This window comes from Schistocerca cancellata, chromosome 3 (assembly GCF_023864275.1).
Source record: "Schistocerca cancellata isolate TAMUIC-IGC-003103 chromosome 3, iqSchCanc2.1, whole genome shotgun sequence".
NCBI lineage: Eukaryota > Metazoa > Arthropoda > Insecta > Orthoptera > Acrididae > Schistocerca > Schistocerca cancellata.
In genome coordinates this window covers 180985649-181004974 of record NC_064628.1, presented here as the reverse complement: position 1 = coordinate 181004974, position 19326 = coordinate 180985649, and the positions used below count along the sequence as shown (strand labels likewise).

General features: G+C 40.2%; 1 protein-coding gene across 1 annotated transcript in view; it reads left to right on the top strand.

Annotated features, from left to right (window-relative positions):
- The window catches only part of LOC126176187 (glycine receptor subunit alpha-3-like), a 701283-nt gene that overhangs the window by 572592 nt on the left and 109365 nt on the right, over positions 1-19326 (top strand). The window contains exons 6-8 of the mRNA XM_049923329.1: positions 5538-5620; positions 8306-8440; positions 17485-17676. Coding sequence (XP_049779286.1) covers positions 5538-5620; positions 8306-8440; positions 17485-17676 — 410 coding nt within the window. The remainder of the gene's footprint in view (positions 1-5537; positions 5621-8305; positions 8441-17484; positions 17677-19326) is intronic.

The window sequence follows — 19326 nt, the reverse complement described above, 5'->3', positions numbered from 1 at the left end:
AGTTCCGAGTAACAATATTTTTTGTTTGTCAGCAAATATTCGTCTGTTTATGGCTACTGTCTTGTTTCTATTATGGTGACAACGACCGGCACCTGTGAAAATGCCTCAAATCCTATTATAAGTGCCAATGCACTACTTAAATATACTCGGATATTGTGAATGGTGGGATGACAGTATACTGACAAAATGCCTTGTAAGTGATCGTAACTGACCTGACGTATAATAAGTGGGCGACAGTGGTCATTTAATTTCTTTGGCGTAAACTAAACAGAGATCTTTAGCAACAATGTCGTGAAAGCCAAAGCATTAGTACAATGACAAGCATCCACCAGCTTCATACAAAAGAACCACTAATCAGCTATTGGTGTTCTAAGTAAACCCCTCCTCGAAATGAGAGCAACGCACAAGGCACACATCTCAAGAAGAGTATTGTTTTCCACTAGATACTCCTTGCTGTGAAGGCTCATGACTGACAGAGGTATCTCCTTTCCAGCTGACTTTCTGAGCCATGAAAACACATTGTATCATGAAAGCTGCACCTCCATGCGAAACGTAACTGCGCACTCATGTTTTTCCTTGTTACTGTAACTAACTATGAATTTGTTAAACATCGTCGGTGAAAATAATGTTGGTACTGTCAGAATCTGCACGCATATTACATTATGGATATTCCCCAGATAACTGCTACGTGATGTCACTGCGAATGGTACAGACAGCAGAGAGATCAATCAGGCACTTGAATGTAATTCGAAAACAGTAAACAGACACATCAAAATTAATTGCGATGTCATCAAAAATTTGATTCTGTTACCCGACCGCTAATGATTACACAAAGAAACCGTATATATTTGAATGAATTTTGGTGTGTGAAATAGGGCTTACTACTTCTACAGTAAAGGTGTAATAAAATTTTACATATAGGCGAGCTTTGTGATGGTCAAACGAGACATTGTTAAAGCAAAAACAGAAGCAAAAATACAATCTTATGAATAAAAAGATATTCAGTGAATATGGAATAAAAGACGTTCAGATGGAATAAATACTCTCCGATGCTCTGCATCAGTACTGAAATGTAATTCAGATTTGACTGGTTACACCAATGGAACAATTAACTTGTTCTGTATGCTACAATAACCTACAATCGCTAGAAATCAATGACAAAATACAGTAGGAAAAGCTTTGTTAGGGGCCTTTTAGAAATTCAAATTCCAGATCAACAACGTAGAATACAACAACGAACAGTGAGCTTTTGATACGCGTGACGTGTCTCGGACAGAATAGCTATGGTGGCCTAATAATGTTACTCATATGACAGACTCGTCCACAGCAGTTCGTGCTCTACCCAAGATACCGGCCGCTCAGGCAGGAATGTCAGGGTCTCAACGCAAATCCTATCTTACACGTTTCGCTGACGTCAGTATGTGGGTCTCTGTTCCGGAAGCTGCTTTCGAATAATCCGCTTCCGACTCTCTATGAAACCCAGGCCCGCTCCACAAATGAGCCACGTAGGCAGTCAACTTATCACACAGCCTATGGCAAGCAAAATTCATTTTCTGCACAAAAGATAGTGTCATGTATTGTAGTTATGTTTTTACGTGATTGCGCTGACAGTATGCAAACTATCAGTCCTCTAATTGCTTGACTGTTACTGAATCTAACGTCAAATATACATTAAGGAATTAGATATTTAGCCTGCAAAAATATATCAGCTCCGTAACTATATGAAATGTTCGAAAAGACTCACTCAGCAGTTAGTAAAGGTACTGCTTAATCGATACCAACATGAGAAGATTTTTGTTAAAAGGTGTAAAACATTTTCGAAAGTAACTAGAAAAATCAGTGTTACAGCTTAACATAAATACGAAATAACTGGCCATGATTCCTCTATTGCGCTAAGTATTATAAGCTTTTCTTGTCCATTTCTCCTTAAAATGAGCACAGACGATGGTATGTAGTCGCACTTAAATTGTTTTGTAGCTATAACGTCTCTCGATGCAACATGTTTTTGCTGACAGAGGTAATAGCTTTGTTAATGACGGACTTACAATCGCCGTAGTGTTTGGCAACTGTCTGTAACCAGTCATTATTACAGATTCAGATAAACAAAATTTGCGGGAGTGAAATTTAAAAATAAAAAAGGCTGAGAAATATTAATCATTTCCCAACTAGATCCACATGTCTGGCTGTAATTGGTTCCAGATTTTCAATTTCATTGTTTCTGTAACGGATAAATACGTGGTCATACATTTCAAGGAATGAAAATGTTCTGGGATTTCAGACTCTTTGTGTTTACTCAATGAACTCAGATTAATTAACCAGGTACCTCCTGCACTATTTTCTGGTTATTTAAATTTTACATTTGTTGCTTTTATCTTTTTGTTACATTGAAAAACAGGCATTTAAAATGGAAAGATAATTTTTACCTTTCTAATTTTAATATAATATAGTATGCAATACAGGGAACGTTAAGCACTTTTTAGAGCAAAACATACATGTAAATGAAATGGTTACACATTTTTGTGCTGAAATAAACCAATTGAAGAAACTCCTAAAGAAACAGACACAACTGCATGATTGGTGTAGTATAAATTAGAGGGCTGCAGATAGAGATATGATGAATGTATTGCGTTTGCCTGTCACGGGAGCCGATCGTGACGCTTTAAGTGATTACCGTAGAACAATATTGTCAAAAAATCTATCACAAGACCCAAAGAAATTCTGCCTCCACTGTTAGTGGCCACAGAAGTTGCGTCCAGTCACTTACAGAAGGGGCAGGAACTGAAATTGAAGATAGCAAAGAAACATCACAAATGCTTGATTCCAATTTTAAATGTTCCTTTGATTAGATAATGCAGAAGTATTGCCCCCATTAATTCTCGTACCACTCAAAAGTTGAGCGAAATAGATTTCAGTGTCAGTGCAGTGACGTCGAGAAACAGCTGATATCGTCAAAATTAAACAAAGCTCCGGCTCTATCAAATGGCACAATGAATATGCGGATCAGTTAGACCCTCTTTTAAGTATAATCTACCTTATATCTCTAAAACAAATAACCACTCGTAGTATTTGAAAGAAAGCATAGGTCCCACTCGTCTACAAGAAATGTTACAAAAGTGATCAACAAAACTGCCTTCCAGCATCCTTGACATTCATTTGTTGTAGAATCTTAGAACTCACTGTGAGCTCAAACGAAATGTATCTCGAACAGAATGACCTCCTCCCTGAGTACTAATTTGGTTTCCGAATATATGTACCACGTGAAACACAATTCTCACTTTTCACACATTACAGCCTGAAAGTCATGGACCGGGGTAGATATGTGTCTGCAGTATTCCACGAGTTTTCAAAAGTATTCTACTCAGCACCATGTCTATGTTTAATTTGAAAACTGCCATGTTACAGCCTATCAAGCCTAATTTTTGATTTGATCGACGAACTTTTTGGTAGGGAGGACGTAGCAAGTTATGTTGGATGGAGAGTCGTTGATAGATGCAGAAGTAAAGTTGAGTGTGCCCCCGGGAAGTGTTAGGTCCTTTGGTGTTAGTGCTTTACACTATTAACCTTGTGCACAATGTTAACAGTAACCTCCGACTTCTTGCAGCCGAAGCAGTTGTCGATAATGAAGTAATTTCTTAAAGAAACTGTGTAAATATTCAGTCAGATTATGATAAGTTCTCAAGGTTGTAAACAGATTGGCAACTTGCTTCAAATGTTCAGAAATGAGAAGTAGTGCACTTCTCGAAATGAGAAAAAGGAGTAGTATCCTATCGGTAGTAACCATGTAACTGAGTCACATTTGGAATAGGTTAACTGATGCGTACACCTGGCTGTTGTGTTATGAAATGGTTGAAAAATGTTTCAGATGGCTCTAAGCACAATGGGACTTAACATCTTGGTTATCAGTCCCCTAGACTTAGAGCTACCTAAACCTAACTAATAACCTAAGGACATCACACATATCCATGGCCCGAGGGAGGATTCGAACCTGCAACCGTAGCAGCAGCGTGGTTCCGGACTGAAGCGCCTAGAGCCGCTCGGCCACAACGGCCTGCATGTGTTATGAAATGGAATGTTTATACAGTCTCAGTAGTAGGTAAATCAGGTGGCATATTGCGAGTCATTCTTAGATTACTAGGGAAATGCAGTCCGTTTACAAATTACTCGCACGATCCTTCCTAGAAAATTGCCCAAGAGTTGGATGCATATGGAATTGCACTAACAGGGGACAGTGAAATGTGAAGAGAAGGGTAGGGCGGTCTTGTTCGAACCGTGAGAGGGTGTCGCGAAAGTGCTAAAAAAAAAAGAAAAAAAAACAGGGCTGGCTTTTTGTTAAAGACAGATGCGAACTATCCAGTCAAAACCTACAAAACCTACTTAGGAAGTTCCTAGATTCAGTTTTATTAATGATGACTCTAGAAACATATTACAGCTCTCTACCTATCGTTCCCATTGAGGTCACGAGGACTTGAGACTCAGTATAGACTGCACAGAGGCATTTAAGCAATCAATCTTCCCATCATACACACGTGAAGGAAACGGGAGAAAGCCCTGATAACCAGTGAAATTGGACGCTTTCTCTGCCATGCACTTGGTTTGCAGAGGTAGGTGTAGATACATACTTAAATATCATTTTCATCATTCTATGAAAGACAGAGTATTCGAAAACTAGCTTACTTTCAAGTTAACTGAGTCCCAGCAGGAACAATATGCACTTAATATGGATCGCAGCCAAGAACTGTCACATTAAGGCCATGAGAATTGAACCATTACATTTGTAATATCTGGCAGGAACATTGATTAAGTCAAATGTCTCAATTATAATTTCATGAACTCTCTTTGCTTTCCGTATAACACAAGGAACATGATATACTGAATTATTCAGCAGTATTGGTCGCTCGCTGGACTGTTACACCGGCAGAAAATCAATGTCATCCAAACTAAAGAAAATAGTTCTCAACTTGGTATATGAGCATTCATCTTCCATTGTTTTACCTGTAATCGCAGCCACACAAAAACGGTTCAATACGCTTTCGAAGTACCGCATCTATTGCCGCTCAAGGGTCCCCCAAGACTCTTGACCCTCTGCACGCAGTGCAGATCGTACTAATTCGAGGGCTCGTAATTTTCTTTTAGTCGACACTAGCCAAAATGGTGTTTCACATCTGTGACTCCTTGATGAGCTTCAACATATTTGTATTGAGGGATTAGTGGATACTCATAGTGTTTTGGGGTTGTATGACTTTCTGCCTGTATCTCTGGTTCCTTTTGCATACATCACTGTAAATATTGTACCTTTCCTCGTGATGTACACGAAATATAAAGTAAAATATTCTCGCATGTGTGCATTCAACCCTCATATCATTCTTAATTTATTGAATGTACTGTTGCAGAAAAGAAAGTTTAATTTCTTATTTAACAGTATTTTTGTGACTAAATTCCTTTAACAGGAATGATTGTATGTAATTGAATGTGACATTTCATAATTTAAATGTATGACTTCATTGAACAGTTGGTATTAGCTTATCATATTGTTTCAGATTGAAGTTAACGTTTTCCTGCATGATGGATCTCTCAAAGTTTCCACTAGACAGCCAAGTGTGCACGATGGAGGTTGCTAGCTGTAAGTACTATTCATGAGAGAAAATACTGAAGTAAGGGCATTAAGGTTGTTCCATAATTTTAAAAATATTCTTAGTAGTATTGACGTACAAGAGACTCTGGTTGTCACAAGCAACACTGCCAAAAATTAAAAAAACACTTATCATTACTCTACATGAATATGATCTAATTGTAACTATATGTTGTTATCAACGTACAGCACCTAACGAAAACATACGATCCTTCAGTTTCTCCCGGGATAACCACTGACCGGTCGCTCGATGGGTATACTGCCGGTCCATAGTATCAAGAAGGCACAATAATTATCTGAGTCCAATTCAAGCAAAAATGTAGAAATACTGGAGAAGCGTCGTTAGTGAGACAATCGAAATAAGCACCTTACACAGTCTTATTAACCTTTTGATTGTTAATTTTACTTGCATGCATATGAAAAGTAAAACGTCAAAAACTGCCTTCCTTCGTGATAGATATTAAGCTTTCACTAACAAAAAAATTGTAAGTTGATCGATTTGGCAATATGGGACACATCTCCCAGGAACCTAACTACACTCCTGGGAATTGAAATAAGAACACCGTGAATTCATTGTCCCAGGAAGGGGAAACTTTATTGACACATTCCTGGGGTCAGATACATCACATGATCACACTGACAGAACCACAGGCACATAGACACAGGCAACAGAGCATTCACAATGTCGGCACTAGTACAGTGTATATCCACCTTTCGCAGCAATGCAGGCTGCTATTCTCCCATGGAGACGATCGTAGAGATGCTGGATGTAGTCCTGTGGAACGGCTTGCCATGCCATTTCCACCTGGCGCCTCAGTTGGACCAGCGTTCGTGCTGGACGTGCAGACCGCGTGAGACGACGCTTCATCCAGTCCCAAACATGCTCAATGGGGGACAGATCCGGAGATCTTGCTGGCCAGGGTAGTTGACTTACACATTCTAGAGCACGTTGGGTGGCACGGGATACATGCGGACGTGCATTGTCCTGTTGGAACAGCAAGTTCCCTTGCCGGTCTAGGAATGGTAGAACGATGGGTTCGATGACGGTTTGGATGTACCGTGCACTATTCAGTGTCCCCTCGACGATCACCAGTGGTGTACGGCCAGTGTAGGAGATCGCTCCCCACACCATGATGCCGGGTGTTGGCCCTGTGTGCCTCGGTCGTATGCAGTCCTGATTGTGGCGCTCACCTGCACGGCGCCAAACACGCATACGACCATCATTGGCACCAAGGCAGAAGCGACTCTCATCGCTGAAGACGACACGTCTCCATTCGTCCCTCCATTCACGCCTGTCGCGACACCACTGGAGGCGGGCTGCACGATGTTGGGGCGTGAGCGGAAGACGGCTAACGGTGTGCGGGACCGTAGCCCAGCTTCATGGAGACGGTTGCGAATGGTCCTCGCCGATACCCCAGGAGCAACAGTGTCCCTAATTTGCTGGGAAGTGGCGGTGCGGTCCCCTACAGCACTGCGTAGGATCCTACGGTCTTGGCGTGCATCCGTGCGTCGCTGCGGTCCGGTCCAAGGTCGACGGGCACGTGCACCTTCCGCCGACCACTGGCGACAACATCGATGTACTGTGGAGACCTCACGCCCCACGTGTTGAGCAATTCGGCGGTACGTCCACCCGGCCTCCCGCATGCCCACTATACGCCCTCGCTCAAAGTCCGTCAACTGCACATACGGTTCACGTCCACGCTGTCGCGGCATGCTACCAGTGTTAAAGACTGCGATGGAGCTCCGTATGCCACGGCAAACTGGCTGACACTGACGGCGGCGGTGCACAAATGCTGCGCAGCTAGCGCCATTCGACGGCCAACACCGTGGTTCCTGGTGTGTCCGCTGTTACTTCAGATATTGTTGGAATACTGAAGATAGTGATTAGGTATGTTACTCGTGAAACAAATACACGATACATCCTGTAGACACACACCACCCAGTTTGATAACAGTCTACTATATATCCATCCAGTGGAATGTACTATTTTTCTCCAAGTTCCGAAAGGATCTCGCTAGATGCTATCACTAGACAGATGAGATATAGATGTCTCAATGCTGAAAACCGAGCGTTATTTAGTGGATGTACGTATCCCATCAACTACGAAAGCGTTAACTGGGACTGCGGCAATATTCTCTGCATGTCTTGAGAATGAGCACTAGATGTACTTACCAGAAAGATAGTGCTGATGGCGAGGTCGGACATAGTGCCTGTTTCCACGCAGTCACAGCCAGGTTACTACGCCAGGCGTCGCCGGCCGCAATCTCTGACACGGTCAGAGCTTTGGCTGCTAACAGGTGCCCTCGGGTGCAGACCACGTACGGTGCGGCCAACAGGCGCAGGCGTTATAAGTCGGCCGTATGCCCTCAAGACGTCAATGTGTCAGCGTATCTATCTCGACAAATCTTATTGCCGAACGCTATGCACCAGCAGTACACTCCTGGATCGTTCCATTAACAAACACATAGTTTCAGTTTATTCAATTACTTTTAACAACTGTGGGATCGTATTTATATGAAATGCACTCAGTTACTTATGTTTCTTCACTCCATTTGATTAAGTTAAATATATATATATATATATATATATATATATATATATATATATATATATATATATATATAAACAAATCATCTGCCACTGTTACCGGCATTACAAAAAAATTTCACTTTACAGTTTCCAAAACCATAGAGGAGCTGAGCCTTGAATGGAAAACCTTAAATCCAGTAATCATGGGGAAAGGATTACGTATGCCACAGTTCGAGATTGTCAAGATTGCAGCGTCTGATTGTCAGGAATCCTTTCAAATAGGTGAGTCGCGGTAGAACGAAAAATAAGTTACTTTGTACTCTAATATACCTTAGAATGTTACTTATATTCCATAACCGACATTAAGATGTCGCTGAAACTTTTCCAACGTTTGGATAACAAAAATGACAGCTCCCTTTCGCACTTTTCACTTGCGAACTGATTTACTCTTTCAGAAATCATTCATGTTGACACATTCTGTTCATTAAATTATCTCAAGTTTTCTTTCAGTCTTTCATGAGGTACTCATATAACACACCTAGAGATAATGAATTAGCATTGACTGTAGAAACATCACCATAGCCAGTTCACGTTATAAAAGAAACCTCTGGGGGGAGGGGTGGGGGGGTAATTGCACGTTCACCGAGACCAATATGCAGTGAATTGATAACAGAACAGTAAAGATATATTTTCGACAAATGCTGCCTTGCCCCTTACAATTGTCCCACTTGTATTTGTTTATTCACCAGCAAATAATTTTTTTAATATACAGTGATCTCCAGCAATATAAACATGTACATGAATGTATAAACATCTGAGGATTGGCGCAATCCCGAAACCAGTCGTGTGAAACGTAAATAACCTTTGATCATGACTGGTAGCGGAAATTTTTCTACAACCTATAAAGCAACAGTCACGGAGTTCAACAGCATCCACTGTGGATAAAATTCATATCACAGAACAGACAAGTATAGACTTTGGCTCACGAATCAAACCACGCAGGCAGACTACATGTCCATAAATTTCATCGTAATGCACAACGGGCTTAGACTCTGTAAAAAAATATTTACCTATAATTTCTCTTTATTGACTGGTATTGTTGGCTTGGTCCGAAGACTTGTTTCATGCAGCTCTCGCCTCTAGTATATCCTGTGCAAGCCTCTTCACCTCTGTACAACTCTTGCAACAAACATCCACTTGCTCTTGGTTGCTGTAGACATGTGTTGCCTTCATTCTAGAACTACTACCATTCACACTGTTCTCCATAACTAAATTGACTATCCCTTGTTGCCTCAGATATGTGTTCAGTTAGCCGATTCCTACTTTTTCTCAGGTGGTTTCATATATTTCCTTTCTCCTCAGTGTGACTTAGTACCCCTTCATTAGTTATAAGATCTACCCAACTAATGGTCAGCACTCAAGTGCACAATCACCTTTGTAAAACTTACGTTTTCTTCCTGAATATGTTGGGTATAGCTCTAGTATCACTTGGTACAAGGCTACCCTCCAGACAAATACTTTCAGAAAGCAGGCCTACACTTTTCTATTACATGTTCAAATATTTACTTCTTCAGAAAAGTCTGCTTTCACTATCTTTTGTATCTCGACTGTTGTTCGTTATTATTCTGCAAGAAGAGAAAGCTCATTTTTTACTTTTAGTACCTAGTTTTCTAATCTTATTCATTCGGCTTCGCCTGATATAATTGCAGTTCGGTCCATTGCCCTTCTTTTACTTTTGCTGATGTTCATCTTATACCACCCGTCCAAGAACCTACCTATTTCTATTGATCTTCGAGTCCTCCACCCACTCTTGCAGAATTACTGTCATCAGAAAACTTTCATTTATTTCACTGAACTATAATTTCTTTTCCAAATACATCTTTGCTTTATTTTACTGCTTCCTCGATTTACATATTGAAAATTCTTCCGTCTTTTCACGTCTTTTTACGCTCATAACTGCATTCTGTTTCCTGTATCAGTTGTATAGAACCTTCCCCTCGATATATTTTATGGATCCTTTCACTGAATTTTATAAAAAATATACGGTTTCTTTTAATTTAGGTTTGGCTTACTTCAGAGTTTATTCAAAGTGGTTGTGTAACTATTCCTTCCTTTGTGTTCGATTTCTCCAGAACCCAAACTGATCTCCTCCTATTTTCCACTAGTCATTCCATTCCTCCGTATTATCCCAGTGCACTCAAGAAATATATCACTTCATTGTTATGTGGCGTCATACTGCAATGCATAAAGCTTGTACTGAAATGCAGCGGTTTGCAACCAGCTTGTTGCTTCCTTTCATATTTTTGACCTTTAGTCCGTATTTTCAAAGGATCGGCTCGGCATGTTAATTTATGGATTTGCCAATGTTATGGTAGCGTGTGGCTGCATGATATCCCTGTAACCCCCTTCATCTCCCCTGCTGAATCGTAACAGAAACTCATACATGTAACGAAATAATACGGTTGTGATTTGTAATAGCAAATGTAGATCTCAGGAAACAGACCATAGCGTTAAAAACCAGTGAATAACAGTTAAATGTAAAATAATCCATCAATGAAAAGAATACAGATCTGAACATTTTGCTTCAACCGTGACACGAGAATATTGCCATCCACGCACAAAGAAGTAGTTAACATGTACGAACAGACACATTAAAAGTTAGAACTCATTAAAAATTTCTTAAATGAACAGGTGTAAGGGTAGTATGTAGCTTGTATTTCATGACAAGGGTCCTTTTTTAAGAATCTTAAAACCAAAACATGATAAATACATCTAGAAAAGCAGTACGTAACAAGAAACGTAGGTCACATGCTATATGTAGTGAATATGATATGCTAACAAAGTGACTGTGCACAGGAAACCTAATAACATTTCATCATATACTGTGTAGGAGCTAGAGTGAACACAAGTATCACACAGAACAGGCAAGAAGAATATACAGTATCAGAAATTCCGTAAGCGCATGAATATATACGGCAATGTAGTTTAATAAAGCTCTGTCAAAAATACGTAGTAGACCTTGCTATTAAGTAGGTAATTTTAAAAATTTTCAGAAGAATACAGGAATATTCTGGTATTTATATAACATGATTCTATTTAGAGAGAAAGATTTATTAAGACAGATACTTGACAATTTTGATCGTTTCTACAATCATATGGTATTGTGCCTACATTTTAGCACTGTGTGTGACAAAATTTATACAATGGACAATAAATACTACTAAATTCATAAAAGGTGATTCAAGTACCAATATATATTAACTAATAACTATGAGACTAAAGGAGAGGGGTGGGGAAGGAGCGATAAAATTAAGAAGGAGGACGATGAGGTGAAAAGAAAACTTACAGACAAAAAAATATCTTGAAATGTATAAAACCCTAAATATGAGTGCACAAACAACAGAGGATTTGGGTTCACAACTTAAAACTGTTATATCTGATAGAAGATAGACTGAAAATAAGCCTAAAACATGCCACGTAAATGGAGGTTATGAAATTCTGGGAAGTATAAATATACAATGAGTAAATTAAATTACATGTAAAAATCTAGTTCACCTATTTACAAAAAGCTTGTAAAGGATGTACATGACGGAACTACTATACAATAAAATTAATAAAATGTTCAAATGTAATGAAACAAGGTACAACAAGAAACGTGTTGTGCTCCTCAAGTGTATAAGCCAAGGGTACTACTGCCTTTACATGTTTGGATAAATGGTGCATCACATGAGAACTTAATGATAAATTAGTGTAAAGTAGCCACAATAGGTTACATTACAAGTGGGGATGGGGCGTGACAATTAAGTGAATAAATATAACACATCAAAGAAGTGTTCTAAGAAATTATTTTTCTTCTTCTTCTTCTTCTTCTTCTTCTTCTTTATTGTATTATTATTATTGTTAACAGAAAAGCCGGTGACAGGAAATGAGTTCAAATCGAAACTTGCTTTTGGCAATTTTTTGCTGCAGACAGTCATCGATGCAGAACGGCAGTATACTCATATATTTTAACCAGGATATTGAGTAGTTTCCTCCTTTTAAACAGATATAGTGTTTTATATTTTGATCGATGGAAATCATAACGGGACTCATCATTTCTGTTGTGCTGTTAGTATCCTATTTATACGATTTCACTTATTCTCTGTTGCTGCATCACGTGGGCCGAGTGAGCTCCGGGAATTCTAAACTATTTTTAGCTGTCCACTGCTCATGAAACGTTCGACTTCTACTAATCCTTTGTGATGTCCTATCCGATCTCCGATACACATGAGCTTATAATATTCGTCATTTTACCTACGTTCACAAAACCGCTCTGACATCCGTAATATCTATAATGTGGTAAGGAGCGATAGCATTATTGGGGAGCTCAACCAGGTCGTGAATCTAGCAGACACTGCGAAATATTGGCTGTAGGGATTTAGGATGACATACTTTGCCGACACAATTCCTGACACCGAAAAATGAGGCGCTTTTAAGTAAATTTTATAGATATTGTTTCAGTTACATTTCGCTACACCTCTTCGTACAACAGGCTGCCTGAAGATAGTGCAGTTCATATTAAAAATTGTTAATTTCGCTAATCTGTTGATACCTCGGTAGGTGTCGGGGTGCTGAACATCATCGTCTGTAGTAAACAGTTCCCTACAACCTACTGACTGCGCGAACCCTCAAGCACTCTTTGTAAAGTTCTTATTGAAAGTTGACAGAAAGAATTGCGGTTAGTGTGGAAGCAATATCTCCTAATCACACAGGGTGCTGAGTAGGGGTAAAAAGCTTCAAGAACACACTGGAACAAATTGAGCGCTGAAGTTTTATATGCAATAATGATTGAGGTTAGCAATAGGTAGAGAAAGAATACTGTAAATTCGAAATTTTTCATCATATGCAAATCTATGAATCTCAGCTTTTAGGACATAGCTAAGCAAGTAGTAGGTTGCCATTTGCATACATCCTAAGGTTCTCTTCGAGATTTCTCAGGAGGTAAAAGAATGAAACCATGAATTTCCCCATGGTAAGGAACCATTTTTGAGATAATGACTCAAGCAACACAGCTGCTCCTGTACTTTTGGGCAAATGCGTAATGAGAAAGCCAATTAGAAAAGGACTGTCATTTAAGTGACATGTTGCTTGAATGTTTACTAGAAGATATCAGCAGCTGACAGCTTCAGCGCGACTAACAGATAGAGAGAGAGAGAGAGAGAGAGAGAGAGAGAGAGAGAGAGAGAGAGGAAGGTAGAGGGAAGTTTTGTCTGTAAATGAGGGAGAGTCAAGGAGAGGGATGGAATAGAAACGAAGCCCATTCTCAACCCATCTGTCTATTTGTTACCATTAGCCCGTAGACGGGAATACTATTAAAACAGATACGACTGAACCACATGAAACTTCATTTTCTCCCGACGTATAAAATGGTCAAATAAATTACGGGACTGTAGCCGGATGACGTCCTCGACAACACCGATATTACTACAGATGCGCACTCCGTCATTTTCAAGGTAGGAATGCTACGAGAGAGCGCCGAGCAAAGCTATTTAAAGCATCAGGACGCAGGGGATATGCAGCGAGAGAACATACAAGCCGAAACAGCTAGCGCCACCACACAACTAAAGATGACCAACATCAGAAGTTATTTACACTGAACATTAATTGCCAGTGGGTGAGCAAGCAAGGTGAACTCTGTCCTTCAGTTGTTTCACCAGGGAGAAGGCAGGCTTCCAAACGGAATTTGGGCAAAGACCTCCGTCTTTATTGATAAGGTCATTGCTAATTCTATCTCAACTACATCTTTAATAACCATATGATAACAGCAGCAATTCGTTTGAATGTCTCAGTTTTTTTTTAATCTTTATCTTCACTCGCGTTACTCTGACTGATTCGTTACATCCATATGTTGATTTAACGAATCTACAGTGGGTGGACGAATATAGAAAAACACCAGAACGCAACAGCTCACCACGCTTGATACACCAAGAGTTCTGATTATGGGACAGTCGAAAGTGTATACGTCCATTTTGTAAAATGAAGAAACCACCACAGTTGTTTAACCTGAAGTCCTTTATTGTGTACACCGCCGGTTTCGGAAGACTTTAAAGCTTCATCATTTGGTGTAAAACATAAAATCACTTAACCATTTGAGGTCATCCTCACCCCATGTGACAACTGGGCTAAGATGCTGTCAGTCTATCAGATCCGACGATAAAACGTCGAGTTATTAAAGTTACGAGAATCGTACATGAACATGTCTGAAGATGGCAATCTAGCCGAAAAGTACCGTTCACAAAAATGTCTTAACTCTTATAGCAGCAATCTGTACTTTATTACATAATGTTTCTTAGAGATATTTTCAACGCTGCGGATTCATTGGATAGTAAACGTTCTTGACTAAAATTCTGACCTATTTACTGCACACTCTTTGGTGAATTAATTTCGGTTGTCAAAGTTCTTCGTACCAATTAGACGCTATAGTCAACAGCTAAGAAAGCTGTCTTTAGCCTTTTAGTCTATGTTTTATATTGTGAGCGTCGCTTATATACAGCGTACGAGGAGTCAGCCAGTACATAGCTGAGTTCCTCGGCACGAGATGATACTGAAATTCCGCTTCACCAATACCTGTCTTTGTGCGTTTTCTTTCGGTACACTTCGTGTTCTAATGTGTCATTCGATGTCCCGTATGATGCGGCGTGTATGAATAGAATTCTTATGTACTTTGAGCCTGAAGTGAATCCTCTTGCGCACATTGTTCAAGCTTTAGATAAACATGTGTAGCTGTGGCACTTTATGGGGACTGTAATCCACGTGTCATCCACTATCTGAACCGGCAGCACGGCCGTCACACTGTCGACTGGTGCCTCAAATACAAGGCTTCAACTTGCCTTTAGTTAAGGTAATCCCATTTGTTATTTGCCTTAAGAGATGATTTTCGTTGTACATTTGCAGTACTCCAAAAATTGTGTGTGAAACTGGCGTTCTGCACATGAGTCACGTGGCAGTGTACCTGCGTTTTTGAAACTATCTCGGCTTTGCGTTCGTCCTTATGTCTTCGTACTTGAGTTCTGTTAATGTTTTTCATTTTCTGCCCTTGTTGCAGGGTGAGCGGGATGGATGTAGCATTCTACATCTACATCTATACTCCGCAAGCCACCCAACGGTGTGTCTTTTTACATTATCATAATTCCTTTCCTCTTCTATAATAGCTGCAATTACTAATTCTATGGTTTTAGTTCGGTGGAGTAGAAAGTAGTAAAATTTGAACTGTATCCCACCTAATCGTCTCACGTCATGCGTTCTGATACAGTGAAAAACTGACGTCGCACAACGTCGCAGGAACCGGCTAGTCACCTATATGATTTTCGACATGCATATCCTTATTACTGATTTCCAGACATGCGCACTTTATTAACTGAATGTATATCATATAATTACATCTCAAATTTCGATTCGGGCTTATAAGTTACCGACTTGTGCAGCAGTCCATTGTCAACGTCCCAGAACCGCAATGCACGACGAATTCCATCGACCATCTCGGTGTGTGACGGTGAAGTTGAGAGTTGAGTTATCTTGGCAGACTCATTTGTAAGCGTAATCATAGTAAGCAACCGGAGAGACAGCAGTCCACGGACGAGGTACAGGGCAGTGCTCAGCTTTGTTTATTTCGTGCTCGCAGACAGCGTGGCCACTGACGTGCGGCAGAGCCACCCAGTTGCTGCCCGCTGCAAAACGAAAGCGCACTGCTATTGTAACTGCGATCGACAGGAGTGACGTGCGATATATCAGTCAATGGTCGTCTCCATGCTCTAAATAAGATGCTATGTCCGAACATTTTAAATCGACAGATACAACTTATTTCCCTTTGGTATATGAAAGTTTGTGATACATTTTCTCTCTCAGTAAAGAAACATACCTGAAGCTTGGACAGTGCACGTATAATGTTTCTGTGTGAAAGGCTCAACCAACGCCTTGTGAAATGTTTTGAGTGTGTGATGGAAGGAGCTATTCAGATCCAGTCAGTGACGGAATTAAATAATCCAATAACCCAGCAGATGTAACTTTTTCGGAGGTAATTTGTCGTGTTTGTATTGAATTCTAAGTCGCCAGATGCTCACATTTACAATTAATCTGCACAGTCTCTGGTCCTCTACTCTGCAACTAAGAACGATGATTTCGTCTCAAGTATGGTAAGATATGGCACCATTTCTGTATTGGTTGGCACTATTGTATCAAAGCTAGTCTACACATCAGTGACAGATTCGTTTCGGGAGTACAAAATAGAGTGACTATTGTCTTGTAGCAGGTTCTTCTGAGTTTTATAAAACGAAAGTGTATAATTCGTGTAGAATTTGTTTATGAGTTGGCGGTTCTTTCGTCGTGTACGCATGATTTTTTTATGTAACAGGAAACTGATAAAAGTATTTGTACCCAGTAACAGGTTTCGAGCCCCTGTTACGAGTAAGAGCATTAAAATAAATGTGGAGATGTTGAAAATACATACGTTACCAAAAATATCCTGAAAAGAAGAACTTACTTATAAGTAACGTTGGTGTTTACAATATTAGTATGACTCATCATTTTATGAAGGATAAAGAAACCCATTTTAATATCCAAACTAGAATTACTAGTTTATTTTATCAACAAGTCACAACAACTAATCATTATGCTGTACTTCAGATTTAGTGATGTCCATCATCACTCATCGTATTGAAAAATACGGAAACACTTCACTCTTTTTCGAACTGTTCCATTGGAGCAGTACTGTGATTGGCAAAAAGACGTGTTACTGTTTTATGAACTTCTTCTTCAACATTTTCGCATACATAGCACCTGCTGTAAACGAATAACGTAATGATGTTTATAAGGAAAGCAACTACTCGTAGACTGAAGAAAAATGTTGAAAGAAATAAAACAATAATTGTTATCACACTGTTTCAACTCCGACCCATCTGAGTAAAATGGTACTACTATTTCTGGAATAATTAGCAAGTGGACTCCATTAAGCTTTTGGGGTAGCTTCCTATGTGTAAAGTTTCTGAGTATTGTTGCTCTCATACCGATATAGAGTGTGTGTGTTTCTGTGTGTGTGTGTGTGTGTGTGTGTGTGAGAGAGAGAGAGAGAGAGAGAGAGAGAGAGAGAGAGAGAGAGAGAGAGATAGAGAGAGAGAGGGAGAGGGAGAGGGAGAGGGAGAGGGAGAGAGAGAGTGGAGAGGGAGACTATTTTATTTGGGAACCTGCGGATTCGGTAGTGACTTTATTATTTTCTATAATACTTGCAGACTGGCGAAACACATGTGGCTGTAATGTTGTTATGTTGTGAGTTGGGTGACCGATCTGCGCAGGCAACTACAGCTGCCTGGTGGCGGAGTTCCACCTGTCGCGGTCGGTGGGCTACCACCTGGTGCAGAGCTACCTGCCCACCATGCTCATCGTCGTCATCTCGTGGGTCTCCTTCTGGATGGACGTGGACTCCGTGCCGGGCCGCACCACGCTTGGCGTCACGACGCTGCTCGCCGTCTCCTCGCAGTCCTCGGGTAACCACACGGGGCTCACTTTCTCCTCACATGGTGTTAACTCTACTGTGAATTTTAATAGAGCGCTTGCAGTATCTTGCACCTCACTAATTGAATTAAGTTTCGACTCCTTAAGCATTTTTTACCGATCGCTAAGCGTTTTCAGTCGCAACGCGGTATCTTTTAAGTTAATAATTTTAGTCTCTTTTTATCTTTATATGATTATGCATTCTATATCAAGTTGTTATACCCAGATACATGTGATAATATATGAATTCAGAACTCATGTACCAATGTCCAAGGGGAGTACGGAACTTGCACGTAAACCCATAGCAAAACACTCTTAACAACGATTGAGAAGTCTTCAGAGAGAAAGCACGCTACTGCCTTCCGTGTCTGCCTGCAGAGAGACTGTTCTGAATTACGCTCTCTGGTACTTAAGATCTTCTCCAGGTAGACGTCGTCGTCTAGGCCTGTCTCTCTAGTTCGTTAGTTCATGCTCCTAGGCAGACATTCTTTCGCTGTCTGCCGCAGGCTGTCTTGTAGCTAGCTTCTCACCTCTTCTTCTCTCTATTCTTGTTCGTTCGTGCTGTAATATCGTTGTTCCTTTCGAAAATCTTTTAATATTTGCCACTCACCCTGTTGTCACCTATCATATGGTATAAGTACACCCATCTGCAAGGGTCCTATTGTAAACTCCAATCTAAAGTAATAACAAACATAATTTCCGTTTGTTTATGGCTTTCAGGAGCCCCTGTCAGCAGTCTTTTCTATCCGCACATTGCATCATACGTCCTTCGACATAAATATTCTAACATTTTTCCACCCCCAAAATTCTTCTCAATTTTACTTCCATTTCCTATGCAGCTATTCCTGGACGTCTTATTACATGTACTAGTATCCATTCCCTTCTTCGGTAAACGGTGAATTTTTCCATAGAAATGAATTACGGCACATGTACAAACACAAGTTATACATTTTTGTGTCGGACTGCAGTACTGTGAATATCACAGTTATCGCAGTTACAAACATCAACGAGACGTTTAGAACTATTTCGTTTCTTATGAAAACGTAGGAGATGAGGTGGATAGATGACCATATCAAATTACATCGTGATAAGATGCCAGCCAACACCCTGAGGCAGACATTTGTACCAATACTGATGATGGAATCGCAGAATTACAAAAATATTCAGTTACCTATTTTTTGAGAGTTGGGGGCTATAGTAAGAAACCAGAAGAATACGAAATCAGCAAGGCCAGAGTTCATAAATAGAGAACTCTTGACAAATAGGGGACGTTCCAACAAACTACGCTTTCTTCACTTATCAAACACCTGCTGGCTTACAATTAGGGTACCGACTACATGATTAACGGCAGCTGTTTCTTCTATACTAAAGAAAGACGAAATAAGTAAAACTATATACAACAGAGCTGTTAGCATTCAATGTACAAACTGTACCCCGGTGTATTAAACACCCGGTTAAAGTCAACAGCAGAGCCACTCTTGCAGGAAGAAGAGAATGATTTTAGAAACGGGAGAGTTTCCATTGACAATGTTTTTAACATCAAACAGTTAATACAGAAAACAAATCAAAATGTAGACGTAGAGAAGGTTTCCTATGAGGTAGACAGGCATGAACTTAGGAATACAGTGGCTAAGCGGTGCTTC